General features: G+C 34.9%; 1 protein-coding gene across 3 annotated transcripts in view; it reads left to right on the forward strand.

Moving 5' to 3' along the window:
* LOC143252207 (dachshund homolog 1-like) overlaps positions 1 to 21,534 on the forward strand; it is a 109,773-nt gene that overhangs the window by 49,785 nt on the left and 38,454 nt on the right. For 2 of the 3 annotated variants that reach the window (XM_076503982.1, XM_076503980.1), the window contains exons 2-3: positions 6,769 to 6,893; positions 13,709 to 14,012. In XM_076503982.1, the coding sequence (XP_076360097.1) occupies positions 6,769 to 6,893; positions 13,709 to 14,012 (429 nt within the window). The remainder of the gene's footprint in view (positions 1 to 6,768; positions 6,894 to 13,708; positions 14,013 to 21,534) is intronic. The other variant, XM_076503981.1, reaches the window with a different exon arrangement.

Below are 21,534 nucleotides of genomic sequence, written 5' to 3' on the forward strand. Positions count from 1 at the left end.
CTAAATATATTGTTGTAAATATATAAATAAATGTGCATACTCATACCATATATATATATATATATATAACTAAACACACAAAAATGAAAGAAATATTCTAGATTTGTTTTCACGTTGGCCATCGATTTGGTGGTAACCTGAGCTGTACCATATCCAACACACATGTTAAACGGTCAGGTGAGCCACCCCTAAGGTTCCGTAATTTAAAGCGGCTGATGAAAGGGGGGAACCAGTCAGTAGCACCAGCCGCTTACACAGTTACTCTAATAGCGTAATTGACTGTTGCAATTATAAAACATTAAGTCTTAAAGATGGGAGTATTCAGAGACTGGAACATTGGATCTTCAAAGTTGCAGCCTGGCAAGCTAATCACTAGTTACGCCATACACTTGTGCACCGAATTACTTACGTGTTTATTAGCGATCGCTGTAGTGCGTTACACCTTTAGACATAGTTGATGTCAATCAGATGTCGTTATAATAAGTTCTAAGGATTTTTTCTCTTATTTTCTGTTAGGTTTTATTTCTGGTAATTAACCTGAACCATCGTTGGAAATTTGAGATTATTCAGAACGCCTGTTGTATAAGATTTAAGATTATTCAGAACGTCTGTTGTATAAGGTTTAAGATTATTCAGAACGCCTGTTGTATAAGGTTTAAGATTATTCAGAACGTCTGTTGTATAAGGTTTATTCTCTCGACTGTGTTTTTATTTTCATATTTTTTCCCCTTTTTTTTAAGGGCATTTTTTACTTCTCATTGTAATTCCAAATTAGGTTTACTTATGTTACGTGAATGGTAAATACGTCACTCGTACTTGGTTATTATACACACGCATAGATTATACATCGAACATAAACACCTCTCTTCTATGATCTTTATTGACAACACTACATACAACACTGCTCATTTAATAAAATGTTTTCAACTGAATAGTAAGGTTGTGTACAATGTTACTTTCTCGTTGCACCAATGTTCTCTTCAGTAAAGTTTCACTCTGAAATCACTGTCTTTTGCTATGCGTTTTAGAACTCTTCTTACAGTGAGAACATGTTTTCCTATTCCAGCCCTTCGCGTGTGTGTGTGTTTTATCCTCAGCGTTACCGGTGCAGTCAGCCTGTTGTATTAAGCCATGAGTCATAAATGAAAAGAGCAGTCTCCCCTTTTTAGTTTCGGATTATTTCAGCATCGTCCTAACAACGCAACTCATTATGACAGTCTGCGTTGTTTCCTCGACATGTTCGTAAAGAAAACGGGTACCTAATGCCTGTGAACTTACTTTGATAAGTGTTCAAAATAAGTGGTACTAATTAAATAATGTTTCAGTATTGCTCTCTGCTTTTTCTTGTTATTGTTTTGATTAGAAAAAACTTCAAACTGTTCTGTCGTTCCTGAAATCTGAGTCATGACTAGAGAGTTTCTACGGTATTGATTTTTTACTTTCGGTCTTACGAAAAAAAAGGGGGGACATCACATAATAAACACAATATGAGATATTTCGCTTTAATTTATGAGCACTTATGAACCAATGACATTGTTATACTGTTGTTTCAGTAATTAATATTTTACTGTTTTGAATTATCATCGAGGTATCCCTATTAAGACTTAGAATGTAATAAAAGATAATCAACTGATCACTGCAATGATGAGAGGCTTAACTTTAAGGCCTAGTATGTAAAAGGGCAGATAAAGTGGGTAATTTGTGGTTGGTTAAAGAAAAGAGATGACGTCGTGTAAAGTTAAAAAAAAAAGAGATGACGTTGTGTAAAGTTAAAAAAAGAGATGGCGTTGTGTAAAGTTAAAAAAAAAACTTTACTGGTAAATATTTCAATAAGACAAAAATAGGTTGCGATAAAAGGTAGGAAAGGCGAGAGCGAAAAATCAAACGATTTAAATTAAATGTAATTCAAGAAATACAATTTTGTATTTAAAGAGGTAAAGCTTTGATTTAAAATGAATCAAGACTGCTGTACGGAAACGCAATCAAACTAACGCGAACCGAATTATGACATAGAAGTAAATCGTCGACATAACTTCACTAGCAAGTCTTAGCTTTTAAAATTCACGTCCCTTCTATAACTATCCAACCACACTGTACTACAAAATTCAAAACCAAGTCTATGCAGTCGTTAAATAACTTCATTTCTTATGGCGATGTTGACTGTAATTTTACTAACTACCCCATAAAACTGTAAATAACTTTCCTGAACGACTCTTACAATAGAGATTAACATCCACTGTCAGCATAAGGAATACTCTGGTTATGGAGTCGAACTTGAGTAAGATTTAAAAGTTGTAGCTTCACATTAAAGATGATATATATTCTAAGACAGACGCGTGATATTTGATATCTATACAACCGTAAGGTGTTCAAATAAGGATGGTTGGAATTAGTCTTGAATATTAAAATGTTTCATACTCGTTGTTAAACGATTGTTTGTTAAAGACAATATTTTAAAGAAAGTTTAAAAAGCAAACGAAACATCAAAAGCACTAAAAGCTTATTTTACTTTATAAGTTACATTAATCATAAAGCTCCTTCAGTTATCAGAAACTCTAGTAATAATAGGAACTGCTTAAAAACTGCTCTGATGATGTTAGTGCTAGGTTTTTCATAGAAATAAAGTAAGACAGAACCTCAATAGTAAATAAATTGAAGACGGACAAAAACAGTGTTTGTATTCGAAACGGCATCTTGAGTTACAAGTGAGTAACAAACTTATTCGCAATCGGACGTTTCGCTATATTCTCAAAATAAAACTAAAATAATAATAGGAAAGACAACTATGAACAAATTACGTCAAATGACACTATATTGCAGTTGATTTAATTTAAACAAATTTGACAAATTTTAAAACCCTCTTTGAAAACGACTACCCCTTTCTTCACCAAGGTTTAAACTATAAGTGCAGACAAATTATTAAAACAAACAGTAGTTATAAAAGCTCTTATGAAAACAAATGAATAAGTTTCGAGCTACAATATATAAACTGAGAGGAATGATAAAAAAAATAATCTTCAGTTAACTTGTTTTTAAAACAAAAAGGTTTTGTTTCTTGCGGCAATTTGGATGTTATTACAATGAATAAAAGACCATAAAACTCAAGCTGTTGATTTCTACATCTCATAAGCCACCGCAACGTGACCCAACTGATAAAGACAAGAACTTATCAGGCACGATCTTGCTAGGTCCTTGTAAAGATAGTGAGCTAGTCGTCGTAATGAAGATGTCATTATTCCCGACGATGTCCCAGCCGTAGTGCAGAGTAAGAAGTCCGCTTCCTTTCTCTTAAGTGTCGAGAAGTCTCGTGCAGTCTGCCGTGATGAGAGCACGCCATCTGTGTCGTACCTCTTATCTCCCCATTGTTTTCCGAATCGAACTTTATGCGCGCAAATATATACATATCCACTACGAACGAGAGAATTTTGTTTTATATCTGGCATTTATTGCTTGCTATCTGGATTTTAACTTGCGCTTGACTTCACAGCTTCAAACTATATTTAATCTCGTAAAGGGCTTGTTACTGAATTTGCTCCAGCAGTGTTTAATAGAAGTCGTTATCACTGACCATTAAATTCCCGAAGTTACCCAACCATACTTCTGGCTGAGCTTTGGTTATCGTGGTGAGCAAGCGATAGTTGGCAAGCACGTGGATCTAGATATTTTGATGATATGGACATAGTCTCCAAGTGTAGAATGCTAGTATATATTTCAACAACGCAAGTACATTTTCAACTTATGTGTTTCACTTATATGTGAAAATAATGAACATGAGAGAAGAATGGAAAGTTTCTAAGTGACTTGATTGAGTATATTGAGTGAATGGCACAAGTTTGTTTACACAGTTAGTACACGTTATTCAAGACAAGACTGATTGACAGAACTTAACTGGTAAATAAGTACAAATAACTGAGAGACAGAAATTTTCTGATTGGCAAACTAAGTACACGTGATTGAGTCACAAAAAATGTCTAACTGCCAGATATGGTTCACATAATTAAACGACAGAAGTTTTCTAACTAAGAGAGTAAGTTCAGACTAGGCATACGTGTCTGAACGACTGAAATTTCTTATCTGACAGATTAAGTACACATGACTGAAAAACAATAAATTATCAACTAGCAAACTAAGGACACCTGAGTTTTCTAACTGACAGACTAAAAACGGATCTGTTCAATAAATTTACTAACTGACATACGAAGTACACATGACTGAAGAACAAATGTATCCTAACTGACAGACTAAAAACAGATCTGTTCAATAAATTTACTAACTGACATACGAAGTACACATGACTGAATAACAAATGTATCCTAACTGACAGACTAAAAACGGATCTGTTCGATAAATTTACTGACATACGAAGTACACATGTCTGAAGAACAAATGTATGCTAACTGACAGATTAAGAACGCGATTGCATAATAAATGTTTATTAAACTGGTAGGCTAAAAACGTGAATATGCAACAGTAGTTTTCTAACTGATAAACTAAGTACACATGAGTGAACAACAAATGTTTTCTAAAGGACAGCATGAGAAGAATTATATAACATAAGTTTTCAAATTGAAAGACACGAATGAACAACAAAAGTTTCTCGCTCTCCACAAGATTACATTACTAAGCGACAAAAGCCCCTTTTGTAACAATAACCTTTATATTTTGAGTGAATTCGAATTTGTTTTGATATGTTATCAAATAATCATTAAAACTACGTGAGAATATCTTTTTCAAACTCTTGGAACAGATGAAAGATTACGTTAAAACTTTATGAGTATACAAGACACAAAATGAAGATTCCATTACAACTTTCTGTGTATACAAGACACAAAAAGATTCCATTGCAACTTTATGAGTATACAAGACACAAAACGAAGATTCCATTACAACTTTCTGTGTATACAAGACACAAAACGAAGATTCCATTGCAACTTTCTGTGTATACAAGACACAAAACGAAGATTCAGTTACAACTTTCTGTGTATACAAGACATAAAACGAAGATTCCATTACAACTTTCTGTGTATACAAGACACAAAACAAAGATTCCATTACAACTTTCTGTGTATACAAGGAACAAATAAAATATTACATTACAACCTCTTCTATACACAAGAAACAAAATGAAGATTCTATTACAAGTTTTAAGTATGCAAGGAACAAGCCAATGATTACATTACAACTGTTTGTGTATACAAGAAACAAAATAATTATTTTGTTACAACTTTGTGTGTGTACAAAAAACAAATCAAAGATATCATTACAACTTACCTCCTCAAAACAATAAACGTTAGAAACATGTTTAAAAATCTTTTTATCACAAGCAAAATCACAATCATAAAAATAGCACCATTAATCTCTTATTCCTTATATTTTGGGCTCGGCATGGACAGGTGGTTAAGGCACTCGACTTGTAATCTGAGGGTCGCGGGTTCGAATTCCTATCGCACCAAACATGCTCGCCATTTCAGCCGTGGGGGCGTTCTAATGTGAAGGCCAATCATACTATTCGTTGGTAAAAGAGTAGTGAAAGAGGTGGCAGTGGGTGGTGATGACTAGCTGCCTTCCCTCTAGTCTTACACTGCTAAATTAGGGACAGCTAACGCAGATAGCCCTCGAGTAGCTTTGCACGAAATTCAAACCAAACCTTATATTTTGGAATAATGCTTTAATTGTGAAACCAAAATCAGAACATAATTTTCACTCTTTATAATTTTTTTTTCAATTACATAAATTGCCAAATACTTTAAACGCTAGGGGTATAAAAATATAAAAATATTGTTATTTCTTAAAATTCTCTCATACGTTGACAGTTATGTTTTATTTTGATATAATGTTATTACACGAATATAAGTTAATAAGCAACTTTTAAACTGATTTTACCTTTGCATTGTTAAAAGCGAGTTTTCATGCTTCGTCCTTCACAGCCTGCTTCAGGGGTTAGTACTAATTACCTTAATTTGTTTGTTTGTCTGTTTGTTTTTTAATTTCGCGCAAAGCTACACGAGACTATCTGCGCTAGCCGTCCCTAATTTAGCAGTGTAAGACTAGATGGAAGGCACCTAGTGATCACCAAACACCGCCAACTCTTTGGCTACTTTTTTACCAACGAATAGTGGGATTGACGGTAACGTTATAACGTCTCTATGGCTGAAAGGGCGAGCATGTTTTGTATGAAGGAGATTCGAACCCACGACCTTCGGATTACCACCTTAATTTTATCACAGTTCTATCTGTTTTTTAAATACGGTTTATTGAGAAAAAGTTTAAGCTTTCGCTCACGTTCATTAGGTTTGACTATCGATATTGTGGTGATGATTGTGAGATGCATAATAACAACCTTGAACCGTAAGACTTGTCTTAAGTTCAAACGAATTTAGGGCTAATGACCTTCTCCTCCGATTTTTGTTCATTTAATCGCTGTACGAATCATGAAATTTTTATAGAACAATTTAAACTTTAATTTAATTCAAGTCTTTGTGATGTTGCTTTTTACTTCATTTCCCCTAGAAAATTCGAAACAAACAACGTGCTATTTGAATTTTGGCGCTACACGTGGAAAATATAATCATAATAATACAGTTGAATCGTATTGTAACTGTTGGTTGGCAGGAAAACCCTGGTTGACATTTCATGTGAACTAGTGGTAACTCTAACACGTTCTCACAAGTATTGTTGTTACAAGCTGATATTTATTACCATGCCCTCTCTGTCAGGGGTGGAAAATCCCCTGTGTTGTTCGACGTAACGGGTTTTCTGACTATCCAGTTGCAGGCCGGGGAGACCACCTAAGAGAGCTTCGATGGTCAGTATGTCCACCTCACCGGACAACCTGATGAAGAAAGCAAGGTTGGAGATGGACTATCAGGCCTATGAAAACGGACACATAACGGGTGAGTTGTTAAAACCTATTCTTAAGTAAATTTCTCTAAAAATATACATATTACACTGTTACATTAATTTGCTCTGCTTACGTAATTTAAGGCTTTCCATTTTCAAGATAATCCCAAAGTGGCAAGTGTTTGATATTCAACATTTGTTCTATTCAGAAATCTTAGAGACACAGGTCAGAAGAATCGGTTACCTAAAGTCCTGACAGACAGCAACGCTAAGATCGGCATTATGAAATTTAAGTTTAAAATATCATTAAAATTGCTGTATTCATGATACTAAAAAAGATATAAATAAGTATGGGTCAAAATTAGTCAATCACAGAATAAGAAAACGAAAAATAGGAGTTCTTTTGGTCAAAATAAGTCAGTTAGAGAACAAAAAAACACAAAAAACCCGAACTCTTTCGGATGTCAGACTTTCCTTCTTCACTGTTGAAATTTGTTATATAGAACAAAATTCAAATCTTATACTGTAGACTTGTTATCTATTATCTTCGTTATATATGGTCTAATTCGTATTAAAGTAAATACATTTCATTATATTGCTTTCGGTTCAATACTTGTAACGGAAATTCCTGCAAAAGTCCAGATATGCTTGTATTTTTTAGAATCTGTTGATTTGTGGTAACCAAAGCAGTATTTTGTGTTTACCTTGATATCGATATAAAACATGATTCAAACACAGTTGAAAAGAACTTCAATAAATATCTCGTACGTAGGCTGGTATTACCTAGATGGTTTTCATGGGTATAGTTAAACGGATCAATAGATGTTTTAACACATGGAAATATTGTTAACAGCGAGGATACCCAACTGATGAAGCCACGTATTCGAATAGTTATAGCTAAAGTACTTTGAACAGCACATTTAACTATCCATACTCATTACTGGGTATATTTTTGGTACGTTTCTAGTTCTGCTCTCTTTAAGTAGTCTGCTTTAATCAAAACTCGTTATTGTTGTTATACACTATACTCGTTGAAAAAAAAATCTATTTTTGGTTAAGGGACACAGATGGTTAGAAAACCTCGTGAAAAGAAGGTCGCATGCCCCAGATCTTGCTAATTAAAGAAGTTATACTTCCAAAACTAAGACAGAATGCTTCCAATTCACATATTTTCAGTCACCCCCCACTGTTACTATAATTGTTGACTTGTAATTGTGAATGTAGCAGAAGTTCACAGAAAATACCTTAGTATGTACTGTAAGAAAGATGAGATTTGTAAATAAAATTTATTCCTAAAACAGTGTGGAAGCAAAAACTATAAATCAAAAATTCAAAATTAATAATTTCTAAAATTAAATTGACGTAAGAAATGCAAGGGATTATTTGTTGCTAGGCGCAGAGTTACACGTTATTACTACTGCTAAATGTTATCTTATAGTTTTAACCTTAATTAAGAAGAATATAACTTTTAAAACAGTTTGAAAACAAACCACACATTACCTTATCTCTCACTCTTTTTTCCAATATTTTCTGCCTGGTGTTATTGAAATGTAAAATTTTCTAATCTGTGCACCAGGGAACCCTCTAAAACTTGAAATCTAATCTGAAAGAATAATGCACACGTATAGTATTACAAGTCATTTTCGTGCTTCTATATACAGTTGGGAGTAAACATAAACGCATCGATTAGTCTGCTTAGTATAAATCCGCCAATCTTGACAGTAATTTTTAAAATTAAGGCAAACGTGGCAGAAAGCGATAAGATTGAAACTTCGAACATTGAAGAAGGATTTGAAAAGGCATGTTGGTGATTTTTCATTGTCGTAACTAATAAAGTCGAACAGTGGAGTTACGTCTCATTGAACAAGTTACGTCTCATTGTAAACTCTCTTCCAGACAGAGTGTATTCTTACAAACCTCTGTTTCCAGAAGTAATTTGAGTACGGTTGAAAGAAAGTGTATCCCATCGTACACGGTGTTTGACTGTTGCTCGTGCAGTCCGACCTAAAATGGTGTTACCTCTTAGAATGAGAAGATAACCCACATTTACAATGTATGGTTAAGTGAAAAGAATTACGTGTTATTCATACAATACCACAGTTTCCTTGATAATAAACCAAGAATATTTATGTTGCGAGTCAATAAGATTAATGTTTAAATAATTTAAAGGAATTTTTAATACACTTGAAAATACAATAATGTTTTTCTTTAATCTTAAATATAAATTATTTGACTACACTATATTATTTACTTCTTTACCACGAAAATACTTCGACTGCGATTCATTTACATTTAAATTTCTGTAATTTAAAACGTTTATGTTCTCTTCTATATGTAGCCTATTATAATGTACTTTTTTTAGGAAATATATCCGGACGAAAAAGTTATTTCCTTGTTAAGAAGTTCGTATCTATATCTTTATAAGATTACCTTCTTATGTAGCATTTTAAATATTTAGAATTATAATCAAAATTCATTTTTGTTTGGAACTACAGTTGTGACTCCGGAGATGCCAGAAGCGTCAGGATTTATTCTAATCTTTTTTAAACAACAAAAAGTTAAAGTGTCTTTATAGCATGGCTGTTTTATAAACTGAAAACATAAATAATACAATTGATTTTAAATAGATATAATTTCTCTCATTAAACAAAGAAATTATATTAAACTTATTATATCCTTCTTAGTAAAGAAGGACACATGGTAACTATGAAAGTGAAATTTTTAAGAAAATAATTACTTTAGGAAAAGGAAATAATTACTTCCAACTCTTATATTTTACCTTTTTTTCATACGCCAGATTTGTTAACAGATGTTGAAATTAATTTTAAATATTCTTTAATACCTGTTTGATAAAAATACAGTCCCTTAAGAGCCTGGGTCGTCTGTGATTATTTAATAAGAGAAGTTTGTTTGAAATATCTAATGATTCATCTGCTGGCTGTCACTAAATGGTCCATCTTCAAATTGTTCCTGGTTGGAACAAAAACACATCAAAACGGTTATCTGATACATTTTCTAAGAGCTGTTTTAGTTGGCTCCTTACGAGATCTTGTGTTTGTTCAGGGTCCTGAGCGTTTATTACTGTTTAAACAGAAAAGCTCGAGCTATTCTCTTCCATACTTGAACTTTAAAAAAATGTTTCATATTTATATGATCTTATGCAAACAGTGATGTAGGAAGGAGCTGGTTAGACATGCAGATTTTATAATGAGAGATTGAAAGTATAAGAAGGTGCTAAAAGCAGCTCCCTCGCTGCCCAGAAAATTAATATGATGCTATAATTTACAGTTGCTATACAAGTCAAATACGTGAAATGCATGTAAGGATTATCATGTATTTTTTATGTAAATCTGTTCAAAGAAAAAAGAAATAAATTAATATACTTTTTTTTAGGGATTAATTATGTCAGGTATTAGATATTATTCATTTGCTCAGTTTCTCTTAAAATTAGTTTTTATGCATTACTTTCAAGCAGTCTATGGGCGTTCAAGCTGTAGTTTCTATTCTTGATGGCCTGACATGGCCAGGTGGGTTAAGGTGTTCGACTCGTAATCTGAGGGTCGCGGGTTTGAATCCCCGTCACACCAAACATGCTCGCTCTTTCAGCCGTGGAAGCGTTATAACATGACGGTCAATCCCACTATTTGTTGGTAAAAGAGTAGCCCAAGAGTTAGCGGTGGGTGGTGATGACTAGCTGTCTTCCCTCTAACCTTACACTGCTAAGTTAAAAACGGCTAGCGCAGATAGCCGTCGTGTAGCTTTGCACGAAATTCAAAACAAACAAACAAACTATTCTTGATATTGTAGGCTAAAGCTACAACTTTGAAAATTTCACACCGATTTGAAGTCCAGCGCAACGCGATAATTTCAAAACCAATTTTGAGGATAATTTGATAGAAGACAGAAATGTCGACTTGTCCAGTTATTGTCATTTGTTATCAACTACGTGAGAAAATACGAGTTTAGGGTTTCAGTTTTTAAGATTACCTTTGAGCAACATTAGGTGTTTGTATGACTTAGTTGTAAGTTAGCAAAATTGTCGCTGTTCCAGATTGGGACGTATGTTCGTATGAAGCTGCCAAATGTACTGTATCTCGGATTCTAACATAGACGAACAAAACGTATTTATCAGAAGAAGGAAGATCAGACATTAAAAAGTTGCGAGTAGACAAAACGGAAGAACGATTAGCAATGGGTGCGAAACTTTCAGCCCTTCTTCTTGCAAGGCGATTTAGGACTCTAACAAAATCAGTGAAATACAACATATTTATCAAATATTAGCTGGAGTACCCGTCTCTCGGATGAGTGAAAAATAAAAACTCATTTGTAGCAAATGATAGGAAATTGTGCTTCTATTTTGTTAAGATAATAAACATTAAAGTGCACCAAAACTACATAAAGTTACCAGTGCTGAAAAGAAAGACACACTGTTTTTAAAAACTCTATCAGTTTGAAATAAGATGGGGTCCAAACCCCTTATGCCCTTCTTCATATCATCCTCTATCACTCTGTCAAGCTGCCCCGGCATGGCCAGGTGGGTTAAGGCGTTCGACTCGTAATCTGAGGGTCGCGGGTTCGAATCCCCGTCACACCAAACATGCTTGTCCTTTCAGCCGTGGGGGCATTATAATGTTACTGTCAATCCCACTATTCGTTGATAAAAGAGTAGCGCAAGAGTTGGCGGTGGGTGGTGATGACTAGCTGCCTTCCCTCTAGTCTTGCACTGCAAAATTAGGGACGGGTAGCGCAGATAGCTCTCGTGTAGCTTTGCGCGAAATTCAAAAACAAAAAACAACAAGGATGAAGACGAGGATGAGGTCTGCGCATGCTCTCTCTACCAAAAGAGACGTAGTATATTTGTTTCCGGCTACAATTTGAAGGAAATGGAAAAGCTAAATTTAATTAGAAATCAAACCATAGGTGTCCACTATGACTCTCTACGCGCCACTTAAGTTTGTACTCATCAGAATATTATGCGAGAGAAAAGCTTATATATATATAAATAAAATAATATAGAATGTTGATTATAAATTTTTGTTGGGCCACTTATCCCTGTGACACGTGCAAGGTTCTTACCCTGATGTCAGAATAAACAAATAGCCTGAGACTGAGATCGGTTTAGCGCGCTGATGTAGAAGACATGATTGCAATACATATGAAATATCTGCTAGTTGGTGCTTTATAGGCATAATTATTCTTTTCTTGTCGGCTGTATATTACTGAAAGCTTTAATTGAAGCGCTGGCCTTAATAAGGGTTTTACAACTGTACTCTGCTATTAAAATTCACGTTGGACCAATAAGATCGTTAAACGTGCATTGAAGGTCTGCTCGTAATTAACGGACATTTGAATCGTTCAAACAAACAGGTCGCTCGGGTAAAACTAAAAAAATGCACCGTATTCTGTTTATCAGAGTGAATAAGTACACCCACGTTTATGTATGTAGCGCTGTTATCGGGGAGGCAAGGAATGTCTGTGGCGCCCTCTTCTTTACAACGTCCAGAAGTACTTGATGGCATAACTTATAAATTATATTTATTGCTGCCTTGTTTCATGAGTATGGCGTGGTTTATGAACCCTATTTACTAGACCAATGCCGTTTTTATCAAATAAAACGTCTGATTTTTTTTAATTACACAAACAAAGCGTACATTCAAAGGTAGACAAACATTTTGCTGATGCTTATGAACTGCAATTGGAAAGACAAAGAAAAAAATGTTGGAATCTTTTTGCTGCTTTCTCAATATTATGCTCTGCGTCTTTCTTTACTAAATAACAGTACCGCGGTGACTTTCTCGAAATATAACACGCACACACAAACACTTGTGACGAGTTGTGATGTAATTATATTGTAACTCACGACTCAGTGAAAAGGTGGCATATATCGTGTTGACACATGGCATTAAACTCTGAGTGTTTCAAACCTTTCAATGTGTCTTAATTTTCACCGTGCCCATTGTAAAAACAAAACAAAACTGGGTGGATTAGACCAGTGGTTTTCAACCTGTATGCTGTGGAACTCTAAAGTTTCGTAAAGTGTCACCTGCTGTTCCTCATAAACATAACAGGTAACAGCTTTTTGTTTTTGCTCTTTTTAATTACTAAGTGTTAACCTATTAGGAACCATATGAGTCAATTAATATTCAGACTCTCAATATAATTACGTGCACAAAGAAACAAAATGAAAAATATTTGTATGTATATAAATATCTGCATTCATGATGAAGGAAGAATATAGGCTTGGTTCTTGAATTTTGCGCAAAGCTACACGAGCGCTATCTGCAGTGTAAGACTAGAGGGAAGGCAACTAGTCATCACCACCAACCGCCAACCCTTGGGCTACTCTTTTACCAACGAATTGTGGGATTGACTTTCACTTTATAACGCTCCAACGGCTGAAAGGGTGTTTGGTGGGATGGGGATTCGAATCTGCGGCCCTCGGATTACGAGGCGAGTACCTTAACTATCTGATCATGCCGGACATAAGTCGGAAGAAGACAAGTTTTCTAATGATGGTTGAAAATCCGGTTAAGTGTTGGAGTTTGGTGACAGAAGGAACGAAGTAAGAGGGTCCCATGACTTCTCAAAGTTTAAAAATCACTGAGTTATGTTATCAAATGTACACAAAGTAACATCAATTAAAATAAAAGGTCAGTAATAACAAATTAGCATAACGTGTACTTATAATACTGCGGTTGTTGTTGTACAAATCCACAATTTTTATTTCTTCTCCATCTTCTACACGGTCTTTTTCTAAAAAAAAAAAATTTCGTTTCAGGATCATATGTAATAAAATTAAAATGTATTATCATTTTAAAGATTTTCTTATTTTAAAGCTATAACGTTCCTGAAATCACTTTCTTTATAGGAGACCATTTGGACAAGGCGACGTTACTTCATAATGGATACAATCCCCACATGGTGGCGCAAGCTGCTGCAGCGGCAGCGGCGGCGGCAGCAGCAGCAACTGGAGCGCCTCCGCACATCAACACACTACCCTTCATGGCACTAAACCACCAGGTGTCACACCATAATATGCTTCCTAGCACATTATCTTCATCCTTCACAGTTCCATCTAGTCACTCTCATTTACACGGACTTTCTCAACGAAGTGAGGGCGCTGGCGTCAAGGATAAGGCCGGACATGTTTCTGACATCCATTCCTCAAACAGGTCAGTTGTTTTGTTTTCTCAGTTTTGTTAGAATTATATCGGTAAATTATCTTTCATCAAAGTTATGATGGCGTTTCGAGGTTTCAGTAATTTAAAAACTTTATTTCTCTAATAAAAAATGTCCAAATAATTCCATTTCTTGGAACTTTATACGATTTTATCGAGCATTTCAAGAAACTATTTAAACTTATCTCGCAGCAGTATAGAAGTACAAAAAGTTTCAATATGTTACATGACCAGGTTATTAAGGCGCTCGACTTGTAATCCGAGGGTCCCGGGTTCGAATCCCGGTCGCACCAAACGTGCTCGCCCTTTCAGCCGTGGAGGCATTATAATGTAACGGTCAATCCCACTATTCGTTAGTAAAAGAGTAGCCCAACAGTTGGCGGTGGGTGGTGATGACTAGCTGCCTTCCCTCTAGTCTTACACTGCTAAATGAGGGACGGCTAGCGCACATAGCCCTCGAGTAGCTTTGCGCGAAATTCAAAAAACAAACAAATTTTGTTCAATAAACCTCAGTTTTTACATGTCCCCACAGGAAAAAATCTAATTGGGACAAGTCTTTATATAAAGGTCAGTATCGTAAAGGGTTTATTATCTGGAAAATGAAAGAAAGAAATTAGAAGAAATGAATCGTTAACAAATTTATTTAAATTCTAAATAAAAGTCCTCTTTATGTTATTTTACAGATTGTTTATATGTTATATACAAGTAAAGTTATGTAAGATTCAAACTGCATAAGGACACTTTACGGATTTTCTGTTCATATTACTGATTTTCATAATAATTCTGACAACAGTTTAAATAAACATTGCTACTTACATAAGCACAAGTAACCTTTTGAAACCACATTTGATTCAACGTTTTTATGAGTGACATTATCTGAACTTTTAGAAACTCTTTCCCTGAAGTGGATCATTAATTTTCTGCCTTTCTCTCTTTCGGTTTCCTTCTTTTTGGCACGTCTACAAAAGTTATCTATCACCTCAGATTTAATATTCTTTTGTCCATGACTTCAATAATCTCTTGAACGACAAATGTAATGGGCCTTTACTCTTATTGCAGTCAAATCCATTATTATAATTTCTACATAGTGACTATTACATTTGTGGGCGTAACTAACGTTAGCTGCTATTAAATACATAGATTTCGCGCTAAATTGGTATGGAATATTCAGATCTGCACCCTTTATCGCTATTCACGTGAATGACCTGAATTTATTTGTTTTTAACTAATTGAAATAGTTTAGATAAACGAAAAAAAATGTTTTTGTGATCGCTTTTATTAAAGTACATACATATGTTGAAGGATAGGAACAAAACGGTCTGGATAAGCACTGAATAAATTTTGGTGGCGTTTATCACAGTTATAGATTGATTGTAAGAACGTATTTATAGTTAAAATAGATAAACTGGTAACTTCGTAGTGAAACTTGCGCCCAAGGGAAACATACATAGATGGAAGGCATGGGATTTTTTTTTTCCTCTTAAAGAGGTCCGGCATGGCCAGGTGGTTAAGGCACTTGATTCGTAATCCGAGAGTCACGGGTTCGAATCCCCGTCACACCAAACGTGCTCGCCCTTTCAGACGTAGGAGCGTTATAATGTCACAGTCAGTCCCACTATTCGTTGGTAAAAGGATAGCCCACGAGTTAGCTGTGGGAGATGATGACTAGCTGCTTCTCTAGTCTTACACTGCTAAATTAGGGACAACTAGAGCATATAGCGCCCTCGTGTAGCTTTGTGCGAAATTCAAAACAATCCTTTTTACACAATGATATTTATTTCTCTTTGGGGGTGATATTGTCTCAATAAAATTGTTTCTTTTGTTACAAGAACTTTATATCAAGGGATGAATTTTCCAGTGTTTTACGATAAGATTGGGATTCTAAGTGTTAGTAGTAGGTATTATTTTCTGTACGTATATCATGATAGTTTGGTTTTTGAATTTCACCCAAAGCTACACGAGGACGTTTTGCCCTAGCCCTCTCTAATTTAGGAGTGTAAGACCAGAGAGAAGGCAGCTAGTCGTCACCTTCCACTGCCAACTTTTGGTCTACTCTTTTACCAACGAATAGTAGGATTGACCGTTACATTATAGGTCCACCTACAGCTGAAAAGGCGAGTCTTTTTTTGTGTTATATGGATTCGAACCAGCTACCCTTAGATTGTGAGTCAAGTGCTCTACCCAACTGGCCATAGTGGGCCGCTACGTCATGGTTGTAAAAATCACTTAGGGTTAAAAGAGATTTGGTTAATCGTAATTAAACAAAATCTCAATGGGACACTAGATGTTTCTACAGATGGAGATATATAACGTTTATTGTGCGTATGGACAGCTGGACAAGTAGGTAGTAAATAGTTATTTAACTGACAAGTGAATGGTATCACCTTATTCTGGTTTTAACAAAATGTTATTGGACGAATGTGCCTCAGAAACCGTTGTGAAAAGTGACTACTGTCTGAAGAAACTTCGACTTAATAAAGAATTAGCATCGAAGGTGATGGAGTTTAGTTACACTGCACAACAAAGGTTTTGCTTCTTGAACACTGTTGGGTGTTCCTTATGGATTTTTGTCTGCTGATCACGAAAATCACATTCAGATTTACACATCACCTACCGTTTCATCGAAATCTTCAGTTTTGCTACAATGGAAAAACGATATCAGGGCAACTGGAATCCGTCAATGTTTGCTGACTACTGTTGAACTCTGCAACGTGATGCACCGGACATTGAATGCAAACGAAAATCAGGAGCAAAACACTTTTAATTATGTTTAACTTTATAGCGTATTAGAAACATAAACGCAATTAAATACGTTATTACCGGTAAACAGTTAACTGTCTATTTCTCGGAGTTCCTACGTGATGAAGCAAAACCAAAACTATATTCGTGCATACCCACCAGGTACCTGGTCACAATCAGCAAAAACTTTTCAAAAAAATTGTTGTGCAGTGAATTTTATCAGTTTGGAAAGCTCATTATCACAGTAAATTTTGCCTACGCTAAAGTACGTGTGTTTTTACGATTCAAATTCTGTAGCACAGGTGTACGTGTAACAAACAAAAACAAACAAACCAATACACTTTGTTGTGTGTGCGTGGAAGCGAAGGGAAGGTTTCGCGTTTTAACTTAAGACGATAATTCATGTGATAAAGATGACAGTAGCTCTTCACTTTTAAAACTTAAGTGATTTTAATGAAATATTCATTTGAACATAACATGAGACATCTTATCCCATTAAATAATGTTGGAAATAATTAGAAGTTGCATTTATGGAGATATGAATAAATATGTATTTGCCTCCACTATTTAAACTGTTACTGCTTGCAAAGATAAATATTTAGACGAAAGTGTGAATACTTTTATAATTAACATCAATTGAAGTAAAGGTTAAAGGAAACATCGACATTGCTATTAGTAACTATGGAAACAGAGTAGTAGATAGCTTTGTTTAGATCGATCAGTAGGCAAACTTAATAAATATTTATTTAATAGAGAGGGTTTTAGTTTGCAACGACAATATATTTATATGTGCCTACTATGATTTATATATACTAAAAGTAATTCTTTATGTATAAACGCATTTCCTGCCTCAAAACAGTATTTAGTATATTGCTGTTGCTACGAATGAATTACTAATGCAAGTTCTGTGCTATGTTCGTAGTAACAGAATGGGCTTGAAGATTAGTGAAACGAAACTGGATGCATATTAAATATCAGTGAGAAACGTCAGAAAGTAGAGCATAAATACGTATTTTGAAGATTTCTCACCACTTGGGTGTGGATGGAAACGTTAAAGATTTTCAAATTTAAATTTTACCGTTATTTCACAAGGTGAACATTAATTTTAATAAGTTAATCTTTGTAAGAGGCTGCTGGTATATTTTCTAATTGGCCACTGTTGTACGTTTATTCAATAAAAGCAGATATTGACACAAGGGGTGTCAGAGCCTTTCTTTTACTTCAAGAAGTTAGAACTCAGTATGTTATCAAAACACTCTTTATTCTTCATATGAAGTTACGACGTACTGTGTGCTATTAACAGGAGAGATAATTTAACGATTTTTCACCTACTGTAGCTCAGGATGTTTGGTTTGGTTTTCTTTTTTAATTTCGCGCAAGGCTGAACGAGAGCTATCTGCGCTAGCTGTCCCTAATTTATTAATATACGACTAGAGGAAAGGCAGCTAGCCATCACTACCTACTGCCAATTCTAGGGCTACTCTTTTATCGACGCATAGTAGGATTATTTGTAACATCATGACACCTCACAGCTGAAAGTGCGAGTATATTTGGTGGGATAAGGATTCGAATCCACGACCTTAAGATTGCGAATCGAGCGGCTTGACCACTTGGTCATGCCATACCGAACGATTAAACCCTTATGTATGTGTTAAACATAGCCATTTTTAGTTGTCCTAGTTTTCTATCTGCGGACAAATGGAAGACAACCAATCAAGCTCTCATCTCGTGAAACAATTAGTCATAACTATATAATGCAATTGTCACTTATAATAAGTACAATCATTTTTAAAAACCTATAAAGACAATTAGGCATCGATATAAACGCAACCTAGTTAGCTATAGTAATCTGGAAACTTTTAATGCTAGAAAACTTATTGAAACAAGACAAAACTATAAAAATTGAATTACTTAAAACTTATAAAATATTTATCCCTACTTTTGTGAATCATTGCAATTATGTTAATTTGAGCCAAAGTGGAATTAAATTTTTAAACATTTTAAACCCAATTTTCGTAGTTTTGAGTCTCTTATTTAAATGCGTTTTGTAGCAATAAAACTTTCTATATTACTATAGCTAGCTAGTTTACGTATATATTGATCCATACTTGTCTTTATAAAATTAAATTTTTATTACACTCGTTTGTTTTATTTTTATTAGCTATATCTTTGTGCGCCAGCAATACCGATCGTGGGGTACGCGGAAACCCGATTCGATTGTATTGTTCATCAGAATTTACCAACCTACCCTCAAATTTAATTATGACCAAAGTAGCGCATCGTCTGTTTTATATATCTATCTATCTCTTTATATATCTAAACATACTAATATTCCTTTCGGTACAAGAAACGAATCATTGGAACCGAAGACCGAAGACCTTTGCGAAAGAATTAGAGTGATAAGATTCTTCATATTTTCTCCACGTTTGTCTGGAAAAGTCAGTTACATACTTAGTTAGAAATAGTGAAATTTTGATTCACTCCACAAACACGTATATAGTGATTTAGACGGTTTTTATAAGAACAATTAGCTTCAGTTCTGCTCAGCCAACACCGTAAAATAGTCATTGTTATTTTCAGACATTTTAAAGAATGGCTGCCATTTTATTTCAATAAGATCCGTACTGTCAAGCAGTACCATACTTAATGACGTACCCAAGGCTTCATTGTAAGTGCTAGTAAGGTACTTTTGTTTATTTGGTTTGTTTTGAATTTCGCGCAAAGCTACAAGAGGGCTATCTGCGCTAGCCGTCCCTCATTTAACAATGTAAGACTAGAGAGAAGGCAGCTAGTCATTACCACCCACCGCCAACTCTTGGGATAGTCATTTACAAACGAATAGTGGTATTGACCGTCACATTATAACACCCCCATAGCTGAAAGAGCGAGTATGTTCGGTGTGACGGGGATTTGAACCCGCGACCCTCGTATTACGAGTCTAGCGCCTTAACCACAAGACAATACGGAGCTCGGCATTTTCGTATTCCCGGTCTGATGGGTTAATCACAAAAGATAGAAACATTTCTTATAGAATATAATTCTTCCTTATTCGTGTTGTAGTTTGAGATATGTAAAAGTGTTTTACTACCATGTGATAATTTAACTTAGTTGGAAAAGCACTTGTACGAAATGCGAGACATTTCTTGCTTCATTCTAACCTGAGAATCTGAAAAACAAAACCTCCGCATTTCCTACAACATTGGTTTGCCAAAGGAAAGTGTCAACAAAATAAAAATCGTTCGATATTTACCGTTCTTTTAATATAATATTCCATCTCTTACTTTGATCGTTTTGTAAAATTTGATTTAACCGTCCAGCGCTTCTTGGAGTCCGATTTTTTTTTAAAGATGAGTTAACGTTAGATAAACAGTTTCAAAAAAGTTATCTGTAGAAGACAGAATAATCTATCACATATTTGAACGGTTCTTTTAACTGTACTTTCAAAAACACCAGATAATTTAGAGAAAAGTGATAGTACATAATCAGAACTAATTCAAAAGAGAAAAACACTGTTGTTTACAAAGTTAGCACGTGTTGAAACAACATAAGTTTATAAATGCAATTAACATTTATCCTCCTTATTTTATTTTTTCCAAATTCTGAAACAAACACACGTCACGGTGAAATTATGACGTTTTATATCTGTACCATTTTCATATCGCTCATAAAGAAACTTATTCGCATTCGACAGATGGGTCGAAAAAAACCGATCAAACAAATAAAAAAGACCAGTTTGCAGTTGAACTTCTGGTAGAATTTTTATCTGCTTGCCAGTTAATATAAGCCGGCGGAATGATGGATTACAGTCAGGACCTAGTCGACAACAAAAAGGGAATTCAACTCAGCAAAGACATTAATCATCGGAGTGGCACTTCGTGAGACTGAAGCGTTTCTATTGGTCGGTTTGTATTTTACAGCGCTCCCAAGTGTCAGGCTGGCTTAATTACTCGAAACTGCAAAGACGGATCATCATGAAATCGTGCAAATATACCCAGTCACCCTTGGCCGGTTATGAACTACGAAAATGCATTAATAGAAGGCACTGCTGTCATTTTAGTAATATGAACTTCTCGGATGACTTTTTTTTCCCCCTTGAAATTTTAAACTTTTAGTGCTAATTCCTTCACCATCACAGTTATCCCTAAAACCTGATGAAGGATTGATATGTAAATATGAAGATTATCTTGGAATATACACCCACCCTTTTAAACTTTCCCTGTACTTAATGTTTTTTCGTATCATTAAGCCTTTCATTTATGTCACACTGCCATACGTCATTAAATAAAAGAGCAATGTCCAGTTTCCACACGTAAGTAACAGTTAAAATGCCGCGAGATTGGGAAAAAAATGGATCTTGCAACTCCTCCTAGAAAATAAACTTTATCATTTGTTTTTCTTTTCCGCTTCTGTTTGTCTTTCTTTAGAAAAAACGTCTAAAGAGTGCAATGTTTCTAATAACCAAACAGGGTTTTAACCTAAAAGTAGTCATTACAAAAAATGTAAGAAAACATACAATATTCTGATCTCGAACTCCTTTGAAACAAGAACAGAGCAAACTGGAAAATATTTTACCAGCTTCATTAGATTGATGACACAAGGTCGACTCGATCAATAAGCATTACCATAAACCTAAGGTTGTCTAATGAATTGGTAGTGTTCCAAAGTATGTAGTGGAAAGACGTCTCGCCCTCGTGCCATTTCCTAATTGTTTACAAATAACGAAATAAGTGTCAATTAGATACTGCTACAATATAAAACTGCGTAGAGTTGATACATG

This window comes from Tachypleus tridentatus, chromosome 6, assembly GCF_004210375.1.
Source record: "Tachypleus tridentatus isolate NWPU-2018 chromosome 6, ASM421037v1, whole genome shotgun sequence".
Lineage (NCBI taxonomy): Eukaryota > Metazoa > Arthropoda > Merostomata > Xiphosura > Limulidae > Tachypleus > Tachypleus tridentatus.